At 42.1% G+C, this 19,242-nt stretch overlaps 1 protein-coding gene across 1 annotated transcript in view; it reads left to right on the plus strand.

Annotated features, from left to right (window-relative positions):
* EML3 (EMAP like 3) overlaps positions 1–19,242 on the plus strand; it is a 162,649-nt gene that overhangs the window by 64,107 nt on the left and 79,300 nt on the right. The window contains exons 4-5 of the mRNA XM_073605302.1: positions 2,463–2,744; positions 16,703–16,803. Coding sequence (XP_073461403.1) covers positions 2,463–2,744; positions 16,703–16,803 — 383 coding nt within the window. The remainder of the gene's footprint in view (positions 1–2,462; positions 2,745–16,702; positions 16,804–19,242) is intronic.

A 19,242-nucleotide genomic window follows, 5' to 3' on the forward strand; every position in this document is an offset into this window, starting at 1 on the left:
AAATGTTCCAAAAGAAAGGATATGTACTTGAACGAGACCAATGGTACTGGATATATAACTTCTTGAGGCTAACCAGACTATTGGTATACTTCTCTCACTTTTAGCATTAACAATACCTAGGTACTCTCCTCAATAGGTCATGTTCATTATTTCCCTTGTGTTTTACTTATATATATATTTTCTACAATGGATAATTATAAAGTGCAAAGAATTATTGCGCTATCCTGTAAAGAAAGCAACTACCTATGAATGTTACAAAAATTCATAAATAGAAGTGGGTGAAAATGTAGCGCTAGTGAGAAAACAGTGCTAGTAAACTGTGTAAATACATGAATAAACATATACATAAGTGATACAATCTAAACGTAAATAAGTCCCAATTGTAAGGCCCCTTTCACACGAGGCGGACTCCGCTTCCACGGAGTCCGCCTCGGTCCGCCGGCTCAGCGGGAGATCTCTCCGTTGATCTCCGCTGAGCCGGCGGATGATAGGTCCCTCTCTGCTCACTGAGCGGGGAGGGGCTTGTCAAGAGACACTGCTGCCTATGGAGAGATCGGACCCGATCCGATACACCAGCGACGGATCCGAACGTAGAGGCATCCATCTGCTTTTAGCGGATCGGACCGGGTCGGATGTCAGTGGACATGTCTCCGCTGACATCCGTCACACCATAGGCTAACATGGAGGGCCCGTTCAGGTCCGCCGTCAAAACTGACAGGCGGACCTGAATGGTCCGATCTTGTGAAAGGGGCCTAAGACAATAGGAGACAAGTAATGTATCCCAAGTGGGTCAGTCCCAAGTGATGGCGGATACACCACAAATGAAGGATTCTTCATATAAGGAGCCAGGAACACCAGGGTTAGTATCCGTAGCAAATGACAACAATAAAAAATGAGTGGGTACTCTTACTAGAACCAATGGACTTGGATGTCAGCAATACCAGATCGGACTGGCATGGGTAACCGAAACCTCGGTATTACAGGAACAGTTCGGAGGATCCTGAAGTGTCAAACAGAGGGACAGGAACAGTGAACGATGTCCTCGAGTGTCCAATATTCTCACACTGGAGTCACAACCATGGAGCCAGCCACTGAGCCATGGATGACCGGATGGAAGGGTGGGGCAGGCTCATAATGCAAAGGATATGCAAAAAAGAAAAAGCTAGCAGTGTTCACCTTAGATCATTGTTGTGGCTTGATCTAAGGTGAACTCTGCTAGCTTTTTCTTTTTTGCATATCCTTTGCATTATGAGCCTGCCCGACTCTTCCATCCGGTCATCCATGGCTCAGTGGCTGGCTCCATGGTTTGTACTTGCCCCCTGGGCTAAAAGTTTCTAGTCAGCCCCTGCCTACTGCTATTGTATTCAGCAGCACCCAAGGGTTAGGGTTGCCACCAGTTCGGGTTTGGAATCATGCGTCTGGGTTGCAGATTGCCTGAAACCTGGACACATTATTCAGACTGGACTATGGCTTCCCAGCAGGTTTGCTGGCTGCAGTTGGCTTAGTTGAGAGTTTCTGTTGCTCTCTTTCACACTGCCCAAAGCCAGCACTAACAATACTAACAATTCCCCCACCCCCTGCCCCCCACACTGACGGGAGAGGAGAGAGGGCTTGATCTGCACCTCTTTCTCCCACCCCTACCCCTCTGTGTCTGCCCACACTCAAATCCCCAGCTCTGAGCCTCAGAAAAGCATAGTGGGGGCTGGAAATTGGAAGTCCAGCAGCCTCCGATACATCTGGATGAAAGGTGCTGACTGCCAAGGGGTGAGTGATCTCACCATCCATCCCTGTCTGTGACTGAAGTCTCCCCCCTTCTCTCTCCTGCCTCTGAGTGAGTACACTAAGGTAAATCAGGGTTCTCAGAGCACTCGTTACATCAGAGTTCCCCTTTACACCAGAGGCCACAGTGTTTCCCCTTACAGCAGAGTCCTCTCCGTACATCAGAGTGCTCAGTGTTCCCCCCTTAAATCAGGGTTCCCAGAGCATCCCTTACCTCAGAGTCTGCAAAATACCCCCTTACAGTGAAAGGGAACTCTGTGGATTCAGGTGTAAAAGGTGAACTGTGTGGATTCTGATGTAAAGGGGGACTCTTGTTATTAACAACATATGATTAGAAATTTTATTTAAATGCAAAATATATGTATAGTTTATACTGTAAAAAAAAAAAAATTGCTGTGCACTGCTAAAGTGTTCGGGTTTGATTTGAAGAAAAGGTGGCGACCCTACCAAGTGTGTCTGAACAACAGTGCTGTTAAAAAAGTGACTGTGTCTAATAGGATGCAGTCACTGTTTGGCTGATAGCTTTGTTGAGTCGGGGGGCTTACAGGGCCATCCACAGTTTGAATTTCAGCTGTTTTAACAGGAATCAGCCTAAATGAATGCTGTCTATTGCCAGCCTTAACCATTGTTGTTGAAGTCAAATGCACATCTTTGATGTTTAAACGTTCTACTTTTTTCTACAGTACGCCTAAGAAAGATGCACAAGAGATAACGACCCCTTTGCGGATTACAGTTGGGACACAGACAGAGTGGCCTCTGATAGAGCGGGGATCCAAGGAGAGCTTAGACACGTTGGATGAAAATTTATTATGTGAAATGGACTCACTGAATGGTGAAACAGCAGATGTGATCACTGACTATGAGGAGGCACAAGTGGTGGATAAGGTGTTCCAAAGCCCAGCACCAGAAGAGGCAGGAGCCGCTACAAAAAGCATCTCAGCTCTAAGACAAAACAAGAAGGAGTTGTAAGTGAATCTCTTTTTGTTATACAAGCTAGAATTTGAATTACAGTTTACCCCAATGAAATGAGGTCTTACTATAACCACCACTGACATTTTAACATTGAATGTCAGTAAGTAATAAAATAAGGTAAAGTGTATCTAAAGCCAAAATGTTACCATAGCTTTGAATAGAGTGTTTGGGGGGTTAAAAACATGGTGGTGGGGGGATTTATTAAAACTGGAGAGTGCAAAATCTGGTTCAGCTCTGCAAAAAAAACAACTTCCAGGTTTTATGTGTCAAAGCTTAAAGTGACACTAAAGGTTCATGTTTTTTTTTAAATAACAAACATATCATACTTACCTCCACTGTGCAGCTCATTTTGCACAGAGTGGCCCCGAACCTGCTCTTCTGGGGTCCCTCAGTTGCTCTCTCCTCTCGGCTCCTCCCCACATCAGATAGCCCCCTGGGAAAAGCGCTCTCCCGGGGGGTTACCTTGCGGGCGCACTCCCGAGTCCAGCATTTGGCGTCCATAGACGCCGAATGCAGGACTCGGCTCCGCCCCCCCGGCGGCCATGTCATTGGATTTGATTGACAGCAGTGGGAGCCAATGGCTGCGCTGCTTTCAATCTATCCAATCAACAGTCGAGAACCCCCTAGCAGAGAGACAGCGCGTCCCCGTGGGACAAGTTCGAGGAGTCAGGTAAGTAAAATGGGGAGGCTGGGGAGACGGTCACAGACAGGTGTTTTTTCACCCTAATGCATACGTTGAAAAAACACGAACCTTTACAACCCCTTTAATTGAACAAGCTGAAGTTAGAAGCTGATTGGCCACAATCCACAGCTACACCAGATTTTACACTCCCTTCCCCACTATCAAGATTATTGGTGTCTGTGTTCCAGCTACGGGGGATTCACTGTCTGTAGTTTTCCTGGTGTCTGCGAGACAAAAAGTGAAGTATCCATAATTTTGATAAAAATCGAGGGCATAGAATGCATTAAGATAAAAACCTTCTGACTTTACAACCTCTTTAACTGTGGATACTATTGGTATAGCCCCAGAAGAATCACAATGGCTCAAAATGGATATGGTCCAGAAATATTTAGACAAAATAAACGTCTATAATTTTTAGAGACTCATTAATGACCGTTTTGGTACCACTAGATTGGCACAAGGCCAATGTGGTGAGCATATAAAAAAAGGGATCAAAGTCTTTACCAAGTAACTACCGACCAGTTAGCTTAACTTCTATTGTCAGGAAGATGCTAGAGTTTATTAAAAGACCACATAGAAGAGTTTTTGCTTGAAAACAATATATATTTTATATATAGATATAGATAGATAGATAGATAGATATATATATATATATATATATATATATATATAATATTATTATTATTATATTAACCACTTAAAGACCGCCCAATGCATATGTACTGGGGTAGGGTGGCTCTATTGCGTGAAACAATGTACCTGTATGTTGTTTCATGCAATAGATAGTGTGGCCACGCGCGCACCCCCCTGCATGGAGGAGGAGCCGATGCGCAATCGCGGTACAGAGAGGCAGAACAGGGATCTGCCTGTGTAAACAAGGCAGATCCCCGTTCTGACGGGACAACATGGGGATCTGCTGTTCCTAGTGATCAGGAATAGCGATCTCTGTGTTGTTCCTGTCACCACTTTACCCACAAAGCTAGAAACACACTGAGGGAACACAGTTAACCCTTTGATCGCCCCTGTAGTTAACCCCTTCCCTGCCAGTGTCATTTATACAGTAATCAGTGCATTTTTTTTTAGCACTGATCACTGTATTGGTGTCACTGATCCCCAAAAAATGTCACTTAGGGTCAGATTTGTCCTCCACAATGTCGCAGGCCCGCTACAAATCGCAGATCGCCGTCTTTACCAGTAAAAACAATAAAAAAATTGAAAGTCATGTGTGATGTCAATATCATGTGACCTGGCTAGTCCAGCTCAACAAGGAAATATTCTCGACACTACAGCATAAAAGACACAACTGAGCATGTGCAGGTTGGCTACCCTGCCTGTGTTAGCTGGCCTTCCCCAGATAAACAGTGCAGGAGGGGAAGGATGGGTGCATACAGGATAAAACAGCCTTTTTACATAATGCAGAGAATTAACCCCTTAAGTTCCACAGTGAGTACAACAAGCATGCTTTACTGCATATACAGACTGATTTTACTGTTGTGGGTTTAGTAACACTTTAAGCTTGGACACCTTCACCCTCTTCCTGCCAAGGCCATTTTTGAATGGAAATTACTCAGTCATTCAACATTGTACCTGAATAAATTAAAGATGATCATTGTTAGGAAAACCCCTGTCAGTATTAAATGATTTGTCTCAACACTCAAACTACTACATTTGCTACATCCTTGGGCCTCTCCTATTCTCGTTCTATACCTCTTCCCTGGGCCAGTTGATAACCTCCCATGGCTTCCAATACCACCTCTACACCGATGACACCCAGATCTATCTCTCCACTCCTCAACTCACCCCCTCGATCTCCCTCACGGATCTTAAACTTACTGAATGACATATCCGTATGGATGTCACACCATATTCTCAAACTCAATCTTTCTAAAACTGAGCTTGTAATATTTTCTCCTCCCCGATCCCCTCCCTCATGACTTTACCATCAAGATCAACAGCCCAACCATTGCTCCCTCCACACATGGCAAGGTGCTAGGTGTAATCCTGGACTCTGACCTCTCCTTCAGCCCCCACATCCAATCACTGGCTACATCTTGCCGCCTTAACCTCCGTAACATCTCCAGAATTCGCCCCTTCCTGACTAATGACACCACAAAGCAACTTATTCACTCCATGATTATTTCCTGCCTTGACTATTGCAATTCTCTCCTTAATGGCCTACCCTTAAACAGGCTATCCCCCCTTCAGTCTATTATGAATGCTGCTGCTAGACTAATACACCTCACTAATCGATCCATGACTGCTGCCCCTCTCTACCAATCCCTTCACTGGCTTCCCCTACCCCACCGTATAAAATTCAAAATACTAACCACAACATACAAGGCCATCCACAACATTGCCCCCAGCTACATCACCCACCTCATCTGCAGATATCGCCCAAATTGTCCCCTCCGCTCCTCCCAGGACCTCCTGCTCTCTAGCTCCCTTATTACCTCCTCCCATGCTTGCCTTCAGGACTTTCTCAGAGCCTCTCCCATCCTCTGGAACTCCCTGCCCCGGCCCCTAACCTGTCCACCTTTAGGAGATCCCTGAAAACTCATTTATTCAGGGAAGCCTATCGCACACCCACATAACTGTCCACGAGCCACCCCCATCAAATCATTCTCTGCAGCTATTACCTTTTGTACCACCACCCCCTCCCTTTAGAATGTAAGCTCTACAAGCAGGGCCCTCCTGTACCTTTTGTATTGAACTGTACTGTAGTTGTGCTGTCCCCCCTCTACATTGTAAATCGCTGTGTAAACTGTTGGCGCTATAGAAATCGTGTATAGTAATAATAATATTTTGCAGGAGAGCTTGTTCTGTTGAAAAAAATACACTTATGCCCCGTACACACGATCACAAATTCCAACAGCAAAAGTCGGATGTGAGCTTTTGGTCAGAAATTCCGACCGTGTGTATGCTCCATCGGACTTTTGCTGGGAGCAAAAGATTGAGAGCAGGTTCTCTATTTTTCGGTCGGAAAAAGTCCCTATCCAAAAATGCGATCGTCTGTATGCAATTTGGAAGCGCAAAAAATCACGCATGCTCGGAAACAATTTGGCGCATACTCGGAAGCATGGAACTTCATTTTCTTGGCTCGTCATAGGGTTGTACGTCACCGCGTTCTTGGCGGTCGAAAGTTCAGAGAACTTTTGTGTGACCGTGTGTATACAAAGCTTGAGCGGAAATCCGTCGGAAAAACCAGCCAAGTTTTTTCTGACGGAAATTCCGCTCGTGTGTACGCGGCATAACTGACTGGATCACCAGATGAAATTAAGGAAAGAATGCCTAATTAAGAAAACTAATGCAGCCAGCCACAACATCTAAGAAGTGCTAAGCTGCAATATAATACATGTTTGCTTTTGGGTTTAAAACCGTATGAAATGCAAAAGCAAACATTTATTATATTGCGGCTTAACAATTTTTAGATGTAATGGCTGCATTAGTTTTCTTTTTGTGGCTTTCTGCAGCCCTCTCTTCTTTACATCTGTTCAAAGTGCTAAATTATAAAGCTTGTCTGAGAGTTCGGAAAAAGGGGGGCGAAGAGCAGAAGTTACACTCTGCAGAGCTCAGTGAGGAGAACTCTGAGAGCTGATTGGAGGGAAGGGACACAGCTACAGGAACAGAGCTGAGGCTGTCAATCAGCTGGAGGTCCTTCCCCTGTCACCATTTTCCTCTTGGTGTCAGGAAAACTGCATCATGCTGATAGCAGAGGAAAGAAGCATCAGGCAAAAGTGACACTTAGTGCTCTTAATTGAGACACTATAGAAGGACATGCTTTGTTCATATTTCATGTTTGAGGTTTACCACCACTTTATTCCTTAACAGTCACATATATACAAATAAAATCGGAAACAAAATGTCAGATACATGATACAAGGACCAAATAGAACATTAGCCAGGCAGATTAAAATATATAAAATTCTGTCCTCACATGACCTCCACAGAAGCCCACCAACTCCATTACTCCTAGGAGACAGTCACAAGGATTGCTACCAAAGCCAAACTGTTGGACTCTATAGTAAAAGACAAAAGAAGTACATTAACTAATTCAATCTTTTTAAAGTTAAAGAATATGTAAACCCAACATTTCATATTCCAGATATGTCCCTGCTGTACCATGCACTTGTATGAAAAAGTATCCAGTTCCCTTTGTATGAAATCCCTGGTGTTCCCACCAGTCCCTCTGCTTTCCTATTAAATACTGACCATGCTAAGCATGTGAACACACCGTAGTCTGTTCTTTAGCTATGCTGGCAACTCAGCCTGCTCTCCTCCAATGATCAGATTTGTCCTGACACCCCCCCACACTGCACAGCCATTCACTGGGAAGCTCAGTGTGCTTCTGTTTATCCTCCCCCAGCTCTTTTGCAGCTGAGAATAGAGGTTGTGTGATTGTTTATAAATAAGGGGGAAAAGGTATTTATAAAGTTTTGTTTTTTTTTAATATCTAAACACAAATGTTTTGCCTTTCATTTCTATTTTAAACTGAATGGGTTGTTTTACAAGTTGAGGATTTACAATCACTTTAAGAGCAAGCTGTCTTACTAATGGCCTATTCCCAATTATGAATAGAAAGTTACACTAGCTTATAGTTGTCTAAGTGCTTATCCAAACCATCAGCGTCTCCAAAGCCAACCAGTTGGACTCTATAGTAAAGAACCAAAAGTAATATATTACCAAACCCAATCTTTTTAAGGTGTTAGGAAAACTCCCATGCATAATTTCTAAGTATAGGTAAGCCTATAATAAGGCTCACCTATAGGTACTGTAAATATCTCCCAAACGTGCGCCATTTAGGAGATATTTATTGTATATGCAGCCGGAGACGTTCCTTCAGAGTCCTGTGCCATAAACGGCGGCTCTGGCCAGTCGCGTGTGGGAGTGACGTCATCGCTGCTCCAGCCAGTCGTGTGCAGGAGTGACGTCATCGCTGCTCTGGCCAGTCGTGTGCGGGAGTGACGTCATCACGGCTCCGGCCAGTCGTGTGCTGGAGTGACGTCATCGCTGCTCCGGCCAGTCGTGTGCGGGAGTGACGTCATTGCGGCTCCGGCCAGTCGTGTGCGGGAGTGATGTCATCGCGGCTCCGTCCAGTCGTGTGCGGGAGTGATGTCATCGCGGCTCCGTCCAGTCGTGTGCGGGAGTGATGTCATCGCGGCTCCGGCCAGTCGTGTGCGGGAGTGACGTCATCGCGGCTCCAGCCAGTCGTGTGCAGGAGTGACGTCATCGAGGCTCCGGCCAGTCACACAGCCGGAGTCCAAAAACCCAGAAAGCAGACCGAATGACGATGGAAGCGCTTAAAGCGGTGACAGCGTGGGGCTGGAAGGCTTCGTTCTAAGGTAAGTTTCACATAATGTGCTAAGATGCAATGCATACTAGCACAATATGACATTGCCTTGCAGGCTGCAAGAAAAAAAAACAGTTTACTACTGCTTTAAAGATTTTCAACTGTGAACAAAATTGCACATGCATGTAATTACCAGTACTTGTCCATCTGATCTCTGCACAGAGACCAGCCAAAAAGTACCTTTCACTTTCTTCTATAAGACCTACTAATACTCTATTCCCTTCTATGGTTAGAAATAGGGCAGCATGAGTTAAATTTGTCCTCATGCTCTCTTTTACAAATATTCAGTTTATACTGTAGATTTACTTTAATGTTTTATTGATAGATGAAAGCTTTAACAGTAGCCCTAAAAAGGTTTAATAGTTTATAGTATGTTGTGTGTGGTCATAGAAGCTTTAAAATCAACCTCACCCCTGGTATTTACAGCTGTAAATGTGTAAGCAATCCAGAGTGTGGAGGAGGGAAAGTTGCAGAAGGAAACCACCTGTTGCACTAATATGCTTATTCCTGTTAAAATATGTTTGCTGAAATGTAAAGGCTCGTTTTTTTTCCCTATAAAAATAGCAAACATGTTATACTCACCTCCTCTGTGCAGTTGGATTTGCACAGAGCAACCTGGATCCTCCTCTTCTCGGGTCCCTCTTCTGTGCTCTTGGCCCCTCCCTCCTGTTCAGTGCCCCCCCAGAGCAAACAGCTTGTTATGGGGGCACCCGAGCCAAGTCACAGCTCCCTGTGTCCATTTAGACACGGAGCCCTGACCTTGCCCCCTCTCTCCCCTGATTGGCTAGCTGACTTTGATTGACAGCAGTGGGAGCCAATGGCGCCGCTGCTGTGTCTCAGCCAATCAGGAAGGAGAACCTCGGATGGCTGAGACATTCGTTGACATCGCTAGACAGAGAGAGAGCTCAGGTAAGTATTAGGGGGGCTGCTGCACACAGTAGGCTTTTTATCTTAATGCATAGAGATGCATTAAGATGAAAAACCTTTTGCCTTTACAAGCATTTTAAAGGCTCCATTCACACTTGTAGGACTCCAAAGTTGCCCCGACTTTGGAGTGCAACTTTGACGCAACTTTGGATGGGTGCAACTTGGATACGACTTTGGCTTTGACCAGTGATAATGGACAACAGTTGCACAGCTGTTGCATTGTATTACGTTCAGGTATGACTTTCATGCAACATTCGAGGGATAACATTGAAGTCTTTAGCCCTCAAGTTGCATGAAAGTCAGAGAAAAGTAGTGCACGAACCACATTGACGTTGCTGCAACTTATGTCGCACATATATGGAGAACAATTTGTCATGTGACTTTGATGTCCAAAGTTGCATGACAAGTCGCACAAATGTGAATGGAGCCTTAAAGTTGAAGTTTAACCCCTTGTTTACCAAGGCATGTTTATAAATGTCCTGGTATTCAGGGGGTTAAAACAAGCTCAGGGCTGCTGCTGAAGCCATTTACTGGGTATGGTTATTTCCAGCCAGTTTTATGTAAAAGTGAGCAACCCAATCACTTATACAATATTATGAATTGCCACCCAGCCACATGCCCCTACCCTGGTTCCCAGGATCTCATAGTTCTTTTTGGGAGCCCGAACCCTCTGTAAACTGAGTCTCCTCTGAGATTAATGGCTCCAAAAGTGCTTAGCGCTGAGCATTTCTAGGTTTCAAACTGTCACAATTCTAACTGAAATGGTGGGTAAATCAGCCCTGTGCTTGATCGACTGAAATGTATGGCACAAAAGACATTAGGGGGTCTAAGCATCACTTATCATTTTTGGGACTTTTTTGCTATTTTTTAAGTGTGTGCAATTTTTTTTTTAACAGATATAAGTGTGTGCAATTTTAAAGTATATGTCAACCCTCACCTTGTAAAAGAACCCATTCAGTTTAACCACTTAAGGACCGAGCCTCTTTCTGAGATTTGTTGTTTACAAGTTAAAAACAGTTTTTTTTGCTAGAAAATTACTTACCCCCAAACATTATATATTGTTTTTCTAACAGCCTAGAGAATAAAATGGCGGTTGTTGCAATACTTCCTGTCACACCGTGTTTGCTCAGCGGTCTTACAAGCGCACTTTTTTTGGAAAAAATATACTTTTTTTTAATTAAAAAAAACACTAACACTAAAGTTAGCCCAATTTTTTTTTTATATTGTGAAAGTTAATGTTACGCCGAGTAAATTGATACCCAACATGTCACTCTTCAAAATTGCGCGCGCTCGTGGAATGGAGACAAATTTTTAGACAAATTTTTACCATTAAAAATCTCCATAGACGACATTTAAAAAATTCTATAGGTTGCATGTTTTGAGTTACAGAGGAGGTCTAGGGCTAGAATTATTGCTCTCGCTCTACTGATCGCGGCGATACCTCACATGTGTGGTTTGAACGCACCGTTTTCATATGCGGGCGCTACTCACATATGCATTTGCTTCTGCACACGAGCTCGGTGGGACGGGGCGCGTTTACATTTTTTTTTTTTTTTCTTATTCATTTTACCTTTTATTTTTTATTTTTACACTGTTCTTAAAAAAAAAATGTGTCACTTTTATTCCTATTGCAAGGAATGTAAACATTCCTTGTAATAGAAAAAAAGCATGACAGGACCTCTTAAATATGAGATCTGGGGTCAAAAAGACCTCAGATATCATATTTACACTAAAATGCAATAAAAACCAAAAAAAAATGTTGTCATTTGAAAAAAAAATGGCCCTTTAAGAGCTATGGGCGGAAGTGACGTTTTGACGTTGCTTCCGCCCTGCAATGATAAGGAGACGGGTGGTGGCCATCTTCCCCTCACTGGTCTCCATTTCTAGCCAGGAGAAGGACCCGATCACATCCGCCGCTACCGACGGCTCCAGTAAGTGGCGGAGGGCACCAAAGCGCAGCGGGGGGCCTCTCCCTCCGCTGATAAAAGTGATCTTGTGGCGAATCCCCCGCAGAGACCACTTTTATCAGAAAGTAGAGTGCCCGCTGAAGCTACCTGCTGCCATAACAACGATATTCCTCTTCAAAATATCAACGTAAAACTGTGGCGGGCGGTCCGTAAGTGGTTAAAATAGAAATGAAAGGCAAAACATTTGTGTATAGATATAAAAAAATTATAAATACCTTTTTGTCCCTTTTTTTTATAAGTGATCACATTACCTCTGTTCAAAAAACAGCAACACATGTGGTTTTACCAGTGAATGGCTGTGTGTGTGTGTGTGCGTGTGCGTGTGTGTAGGGGGGGGGACACGTCTGATCATTGTAAGAGAGCAGGCTCAGTTCCTAGCACAGTTAGAGAACTGACCACACTGTGCTCCCATGCCTAGTGTGGTCCGTTTTTAATATGAAAGCAGAGGAACTGGCAGCATTTCACACAAAGGAGGCAATACGAAGAGAACAGGATACTTTTTCATACAAGTACATGGTACTGCAGGCACAGATCAGGAATATGAAATTTTGGGTTTAGATATTCTTTAAGGCTTGACGTGATTGGTATTTATTTACTTTAAGCAGTCGTATTTTTTATATTTCACAAAAAAAAAAAAAAAATGGGTATTATATTGTGTTTTTGTGAATTAAAATTCACTTTTGAGTAATTTAACCTGAAACTATAACGAAAAATTTCCTATCAAATACTTACAGTAATTTTCCTTTCCTGATGGACTCCATGGCAGCATACATATGGGGTAACCCCGCCTCCACTCCTCCCCTATAGGACCCCACTCCCATAAATCGTTGCTCTGAGCCAGAGGCCGCATTCCGTAACTAGCCCACTCAAGACACTGGGAGGGCACTTCTGCTGTCATGGAGTCCATCAGGAAGGGAAAATTACTGTAAGTATTTGATAGGAAATTTTCAGTTTTCCTGACAGACTCCATGGCAGCCTACGTATGGGGACTAACTAGCCACACACCCTATGGGTGGGCAATGCTGAACCAAAGGCTTTAATTTGTACCGTCAACAGACAGGACCTGCAAGCCAAAATAAACAGAGGATAAAGAAGCAGGCTCTACACAATAATGAGCCAAACATGTATTGATTGAGGACCACAAGGCTGCCCTACAGATTACATTGGGAACCACATGCTGCGAAGCTGACCAAGATGTAGACCCACTCCTGGTCGAGTGAGCGGTCACTACCACCTGTGGTGGAAGGAAAGAAAATTGAAGAATCTATGGGCTGCTTAAGACAAGAAGTAGTAACAGAGGGGGAATGGAGCGCTGACAGGTGCTGCTAGTGGGTAGATAAGGGGCAGTAGCGTGGGGGATAGGATATGTCCAGGGGGTAATAAAGAGATAAAAACAGTTAAAGATGGTTAAGGCCTCTATGGTGAGCGGCAGCCGGCTTGTAAGAGTAGAAGGGACTCTGTGGTATGAAAAAGCAAAAAGAAAAGCAGGGTAGTAAGTAGTTAAAAACACTATTTTATTACAAATTTTACACTCACATTTGTGTGATAAGAAATAGGCATAGGTTCTCCTGGGCAACGCAGAGTCACATCACGAAACAGCTGGGCTGTGGCGGGGCCGGCCTCGGCCGCTTGCGGTGGTGTCTGTAGCTTCCGATGGCTTGGGGTTCCCTCAGACAGCGCGTCAGCAGGTTCCTAGGAAGATGACGTAAGGTGGAGGAGAGCGGGGGGCGTGGCCGTAGCGCGCTCGCGTTCGGAGCATGCGTGCTCCTTCCTCAGGCATGGCTATCGGCTAACGAGAAAATGGAAAAAAATGGTAAATAGGAAAAAATAAGGGAAAGAATAGAAATAAAAATAAAAATAGAAAATAATAGTAAAAAATAATAAAAAATAAAAAATGAGAATATGAAAGATGAAAAATATAAAAAATAAATAAATGAAAAAAATATAAAAGGATAATTGGAAATAAAATGTATATAGAAATATATATTTTATGAATGTATATAAAAGGATTAATTAAAAAATATGGAAAATATATATTAAAAAATATATAAAGAAATATATATATATAAAATGTATACAAAAAGAGGTGGGAAAAACATGTAAAAAAAATTTTATATTAAAAAAAAGAAAAAAATTAATGGAGTGCGCCTGTGGGACTAATATGTGCGCAACTAACATATGTGTGCATGCGGGACATATATGTGCGCAAAAACATATATGCGCACTTGTATGTATGTATATATGTATGTGTAACTGTGTGACAAGAAGTGTGTTACTGGCCAGATAACCTGGTAAATAGAAAATATGGGATTTTTAGTGTGCATAGAGCAGTGCACATAACCACAACTAAGTGTATGGATTATTTTTGGAGAATAAGGATATAATTTAATGTCACTTTAATTCCAAAGACAAGACAAAAGGTGGTCATTCCATGGCCCTGATAAACTAGAGCCACAAATCACAAGTGGCACTGTCTTGGTGACATTTGTAGCTCAGCCATATTTGAATTTTACATGTGATTTTTGTTGTTATATGCAATATAAAGGCAGGATTGGTTTACATTTTGTGTCTGTGCACTGTTTTTGTAATTACGCCTATGCCTATCATATTCTTTATTAAATCCAGAAATATACTGTAGTTGTTGGTTAAAACATTGTATGACGTTTTTATTATCAAATGTTTCATTTGTAAATACTGTATAGCCGCTTCCTATAACTGATCTTGTGTATGGGATCATTTACTAAGGCAAGAATAGATCCCAACACATGAATGTCCTGGTCTATTTTTTTTTTTATGGGATATATATGTATATATATATATATATATATATATATATATATATATATATATATATATATATATATATATATGCTAGACCAATGTAACCAAGCAACATAGTCTGAATGCCTTTTCCCTAGAAAATAATAACACAACTGTCTTCTCTCTGACTGGACTATATTACTGGGCATTCAAACAATGAAGGCCTTTAGTATCAGAGAAATAGTCTGAATACTTCCTAATGTTAAGCTCTGTTCTGCTGATCCACACACAAATCACACAATCTATTTGTTCTTTGGTTTTAGTAGTTGTTTGGATGGTGTCTTGTCGTATGTTCTGTGTTGTGAGTCACATGAAAACTAGTTACCACAGTTTACTGAGTGTGGTGAGTTCATTGAACATTTAGTTAACAATAGATATGAATTTTGATTGCAAAAATATCTTTCCAATTACCAATAAAACATCTGCTGTTTTTGTTAATAATCTTCCCAGACAGCACTGCCCTGCTCTTCCTTCTTCCTTGCAGACAGTATCATGCTACACCTTCTTTTTTTTATTTATTTTTTATCTTCAAACTATTAGTGGTGTGTTGAGGTTTCCTGCTGCAATAACCATGATAGGATCAATTACCCATGAGCATGAGCATGAACAGGACACTAGAGCTTGCTGCTCTTTTTCCTCTTCTAATCTGACTAAGTTCCTGGCCCACTGTCTGCTCATAGTGGGTGAAGTGTGTGCATTTTATGAGACATTCTAAAGGTCTTTTTCTGTAGTCTTGATGGTGGGTGAAGTCCTTGAGATGTTCTAGGGCAATCCTAGCCATTAGTAGCAGTGGTTGTTGCAGCTAAGTACATATGATGATGCTATTCTGGCTGATGTATGGTGTATAATATAGACATGGTGCTGAGGATGCCAGATAATGTAGACATGCATGCCAGATGGGCAAGGATTGCTGAGGCAACTGGGGCCTAATAGGCACCAAATGCTGCATTTAGGTAGGCTCAGAGTCATAATTTATATTTTGTTGGTGCCACAGTTGGAACCTGATTTGTCTTGGTAATTGATATCGGCAGGGCCTAGCACCACTGCCTCTGCTGTAGGCTGGAATGACCCCTATATTATATATATTTTATCCCTTACTTTTCTTGGTTGTTGCAATATGGGGGGTCTAGTGACCACCTTTACTTGTATCCTGGCGTTGTTGTTTCTTTGGCGTAGAGGTTCTTAAATTCCCTGTTCTACCTCAAAAATGTTTCCTTTTCTACCCTACCCTGTGATCGGTAGTGCTCTGAGTTAGTCTATGCTTTTTTTATATTTTAGTTTGTTTATTTTTTTAGTATTTTCTCTAAAATTTCTGCAGGCAAATCAGAAGTTACCTTGCAAAGCACGCGGTTGCAGTGTGGTTGTGTGTGTTTTTAGGGAGTTAAAACCGGCAGTAAGGAGATGACATAATGTCTTCACATTGCCTGTCAAATGCCCAACTCAAAAACATCATGAATCATTCTTCAGAGGATGTAGCTAGGGTTGCCACCTCATCCCTTTAAAACCTAACACATATTAATTACACAGGTTCTGTGGCTGATTAAGGTGGTAATTAAACTCACTTAGTGCCTTATCTGCATTAAATCAGCCTCAGAACCTGTGTAATTAATGTGTTTGGATTTAAAGGGATGAGGTGGCAACCCTAGATGAAGCTCATGTATAAAAGCCCTTACTTTGTGGTCCTACCGGTGCACAGGTAAACTTTAATGAGCAGAAGCCCACTGAGATCATGACTTGGTTATCATTATTTCTCGCTTGCTCTCTCTCATCTCAGGAAAGATCCAGTGTTATATATGCAATGCACCAGGACTTGTTTGTGCATGGGAAAAGGTCCTGTATGAAGAATTATGGATGTGTTGCCTTAAGCGTTCCTGGTATGGGAGCCTTTCAAAATGGAATGCAGGGCAAGTGAAAACACATGCATTGTGTTGATATTGAGGCCTACAACATAGTGAAGTTCAATTTGGGTTATGAAAAATGTTCCAGTTGGTGCCATGTCACTCATTTAGTGCCTTGGACCTTATATTTACAGACCCGTTAAGAGCTTTACAACACAATGCAGAAATATATTGAAAGCATGTATGGCTATGCTCAGTAAATACAGCTATTTTGTGAGCATGATAAATATTTCAAAGCCTTTCAGAATTAGTTAATCATTATGGCTGCCTTCAGACTGTATTAATATGCCCTTTAATTTTGTTCTCTTAGGTTACGAAGAAACAGTTCCTCTGATAAACTGGTCAGAGAAGCACGAGATAGAAGCAAAAAGCTGGAACGAAAATCTGTCTCAACTGCAAATCTTTTAAATGGTGAGAATTGCGGGAGATAAAAAATGCTCAGATGTATCCCTCTTCTTTTGCCACATGTTTGGTCAACAATTCATGATCTATTATTTACAAGTTATTTAGTTTAGCAGAGTATCACTTGCAGTAATCAGACCATGAAGAACTCACAGACTCAAACAATAGTATGTACCCCGGTTTTACTGACACATTGGGGATATCTTTTATCTTTTAGGGTGACAGTTAACTAAGAGGAGAATTCTCATCACTATGAAGAGATTTCCTCTGACTTCCTGTTGTGCCTCTATGCACGAAAGGAAAGAAAAATCTCTAAAACAGGACACAGCCAGCAAAAACAAACAAACAAAAAAAACTGATATGGGTTTAAATGCATTCCTACTCTAGTAAAGTGATACAAAACACAAACTGTTTAATTTACATTGCCCCTTCTTTTTCTGTATGCGGATGATAGCACTATAATTATTTTAATTTAAAAAAATAAAAAATCTAAATACCTTTTTTCCTTATCGTTATACAGCTGTCACATGACCCAGCTCTTTCCCAGCCTGTCTTCGGGGAAACTTAAGCAGGAGGAGGGTCTAGTCCTCTGCTGCTGGTCACATGTTCAAAATAAAAAATAAAAACCTTTGGAATACAGAGTAAAAATTAATAAATAATACCAAGAAACTATTTTAAATTGGCATACAATTATATATTTGAAATCAAATCATACATTTTTTTGGAAATAACATGGTGTGGGCGTATTTCTGCCAGTCACAGGCTGTGTCACGCCCCCCCAGCCTGTGTCTTAGAATAAGAGGGAGGTGAAGCCTCCATTATTCTACATGTAATATCCTGCCCCCATTGTGTTTAGCTGGTTAGTGGGCATGGAGGAGAAGGGAGGGAGTGGGCTGTCATTTACAAAATTTTTATGAATGAAAAAAAAGTCCCTAAAATTCTGGTTTGCTTTTATATATTTGATTTTGGAGTGATTGGACTTTTCCAAACAAAAACCACATGCACTATTAGAAAACCATTTATCCATGAAAAATTTTCCATCTTGCTCCTCTCGTCACTGCAGTTGAATTTCAATGTCGATCTGCCATCATTAACAGTTACAGTGGGGAAAATAATTATTTGATCCCCTGCAGATTTTGTAAGTTTGAACACTTACAAAGAAATGAAGGGTCTATAATTTTTATCATAGGTGTATTTTATATGATAGAGACAGAATAACAGACAAAAATCCAGAAAAAAACTCATGACACAAATGTTAAAAATTGAGTTGCAGTTCAGTGAGTAAAATAAGTATTTGATCCCCAAGCAAAACATGATTTAGTACTTCGTGGTGAAACTGTTGTTGGCAAGCACAGATGTAAAACGTTTCTTGTAGTTAGTGACCAGGTTTGCACACATCTCAGGAGGGATTTTGGTCCACTCTTCTCTACAGATTTCTAAATCCTTAAGGTTTCTTGGCTGTCACTTGACAACTCGAAGTTGTAGCTCCCTCCATAAAATTTCTATAGGATTAAGGTCTGGAGGCTGGCTAGGCCACCCCATGACCTTAATGTGCTTCTTCTTGAGCCACTCCTTTGTTGCCTTGGCGGTATGTTTTGGTTCATTGTCATGCTGGAAGACCCATCCATGACCCATCTTTAGTGTTCTGGCTGGGGGAAGAAGGTTCTCTTCCAAGATTTTACAATACATGGCCCCATCCATTAGCCCCTCAATGCGGCAAAGTCAGCCTGTTCCTTTAGCAGAGAAACAGCCCCAAAGCATAATGTTTCCACCTTCATGCTTGACTGTAGGCATGGTGTTCTTAGGGTCATAGTCAACATTTTTCTTCCTCCAAACACAATGAGTCCCCCTCCTCAAGAAGGCACATGTACAGTCATGCCAATGAACATCTAAATGATTCAGAAAAGGATTGGGAGAAAGTGCTGTGGTCAGATGAGACCAAAATTGAGCTCTTTGACATTAACTCGACTGGCCGTGTTTGGAGGAAGAAAAATGCTGACTTTGACTCTAAGAACACCAACCCTACACTCAAGCAGGGAGGTGGAAAATGTTGCTTTGGGGCTTTTTCTCTGCTAAAAGTACATGCCAACTTTGCCACATTGAGAGGCCAATGGATGGGGACATGTATTGTAAAGTCTTGGATGAGAACCTTCTTCCCTCAGCCAGAACACTGAAGATGGGTTGCAGATGGGTCTTTCAGCATGACAATGACCCAAAACATACCACCAAGGCAACAAAGGAGTGCCTCAAGAAGAAGCACATTAAGGTCATGGAGTGGCCTAGTCAGTCTCCAGTCTCCTTAATCCTATAGAAAATATATGGAGGGAGCTGAAACTTCAAGTTGCCAAGAGACAGCCAAGAAACCCTAAATGTCAGTGTGTAACCAGGTCCACAATGCTTTTACACACTTGGTGGTCCAAGATCACCTTGGTGGTCCACAATACAAAT

The sequence above is a fragment of the Aquarana catesbeiana genome, linkage group LG11 (assembly GCF_042186555.1).
Source record: "Aquarana catesbeiana isolate 2022-GZ linkage group LG11, ASM4218655v1, whole genome shotgun sequence".
NCBI classification, from domain to species: Eukaryota; Metazoa; Chordata; class Amphibia; order Anura; family Ranidae; genus Aquarana; species Aquarana catesbeiana.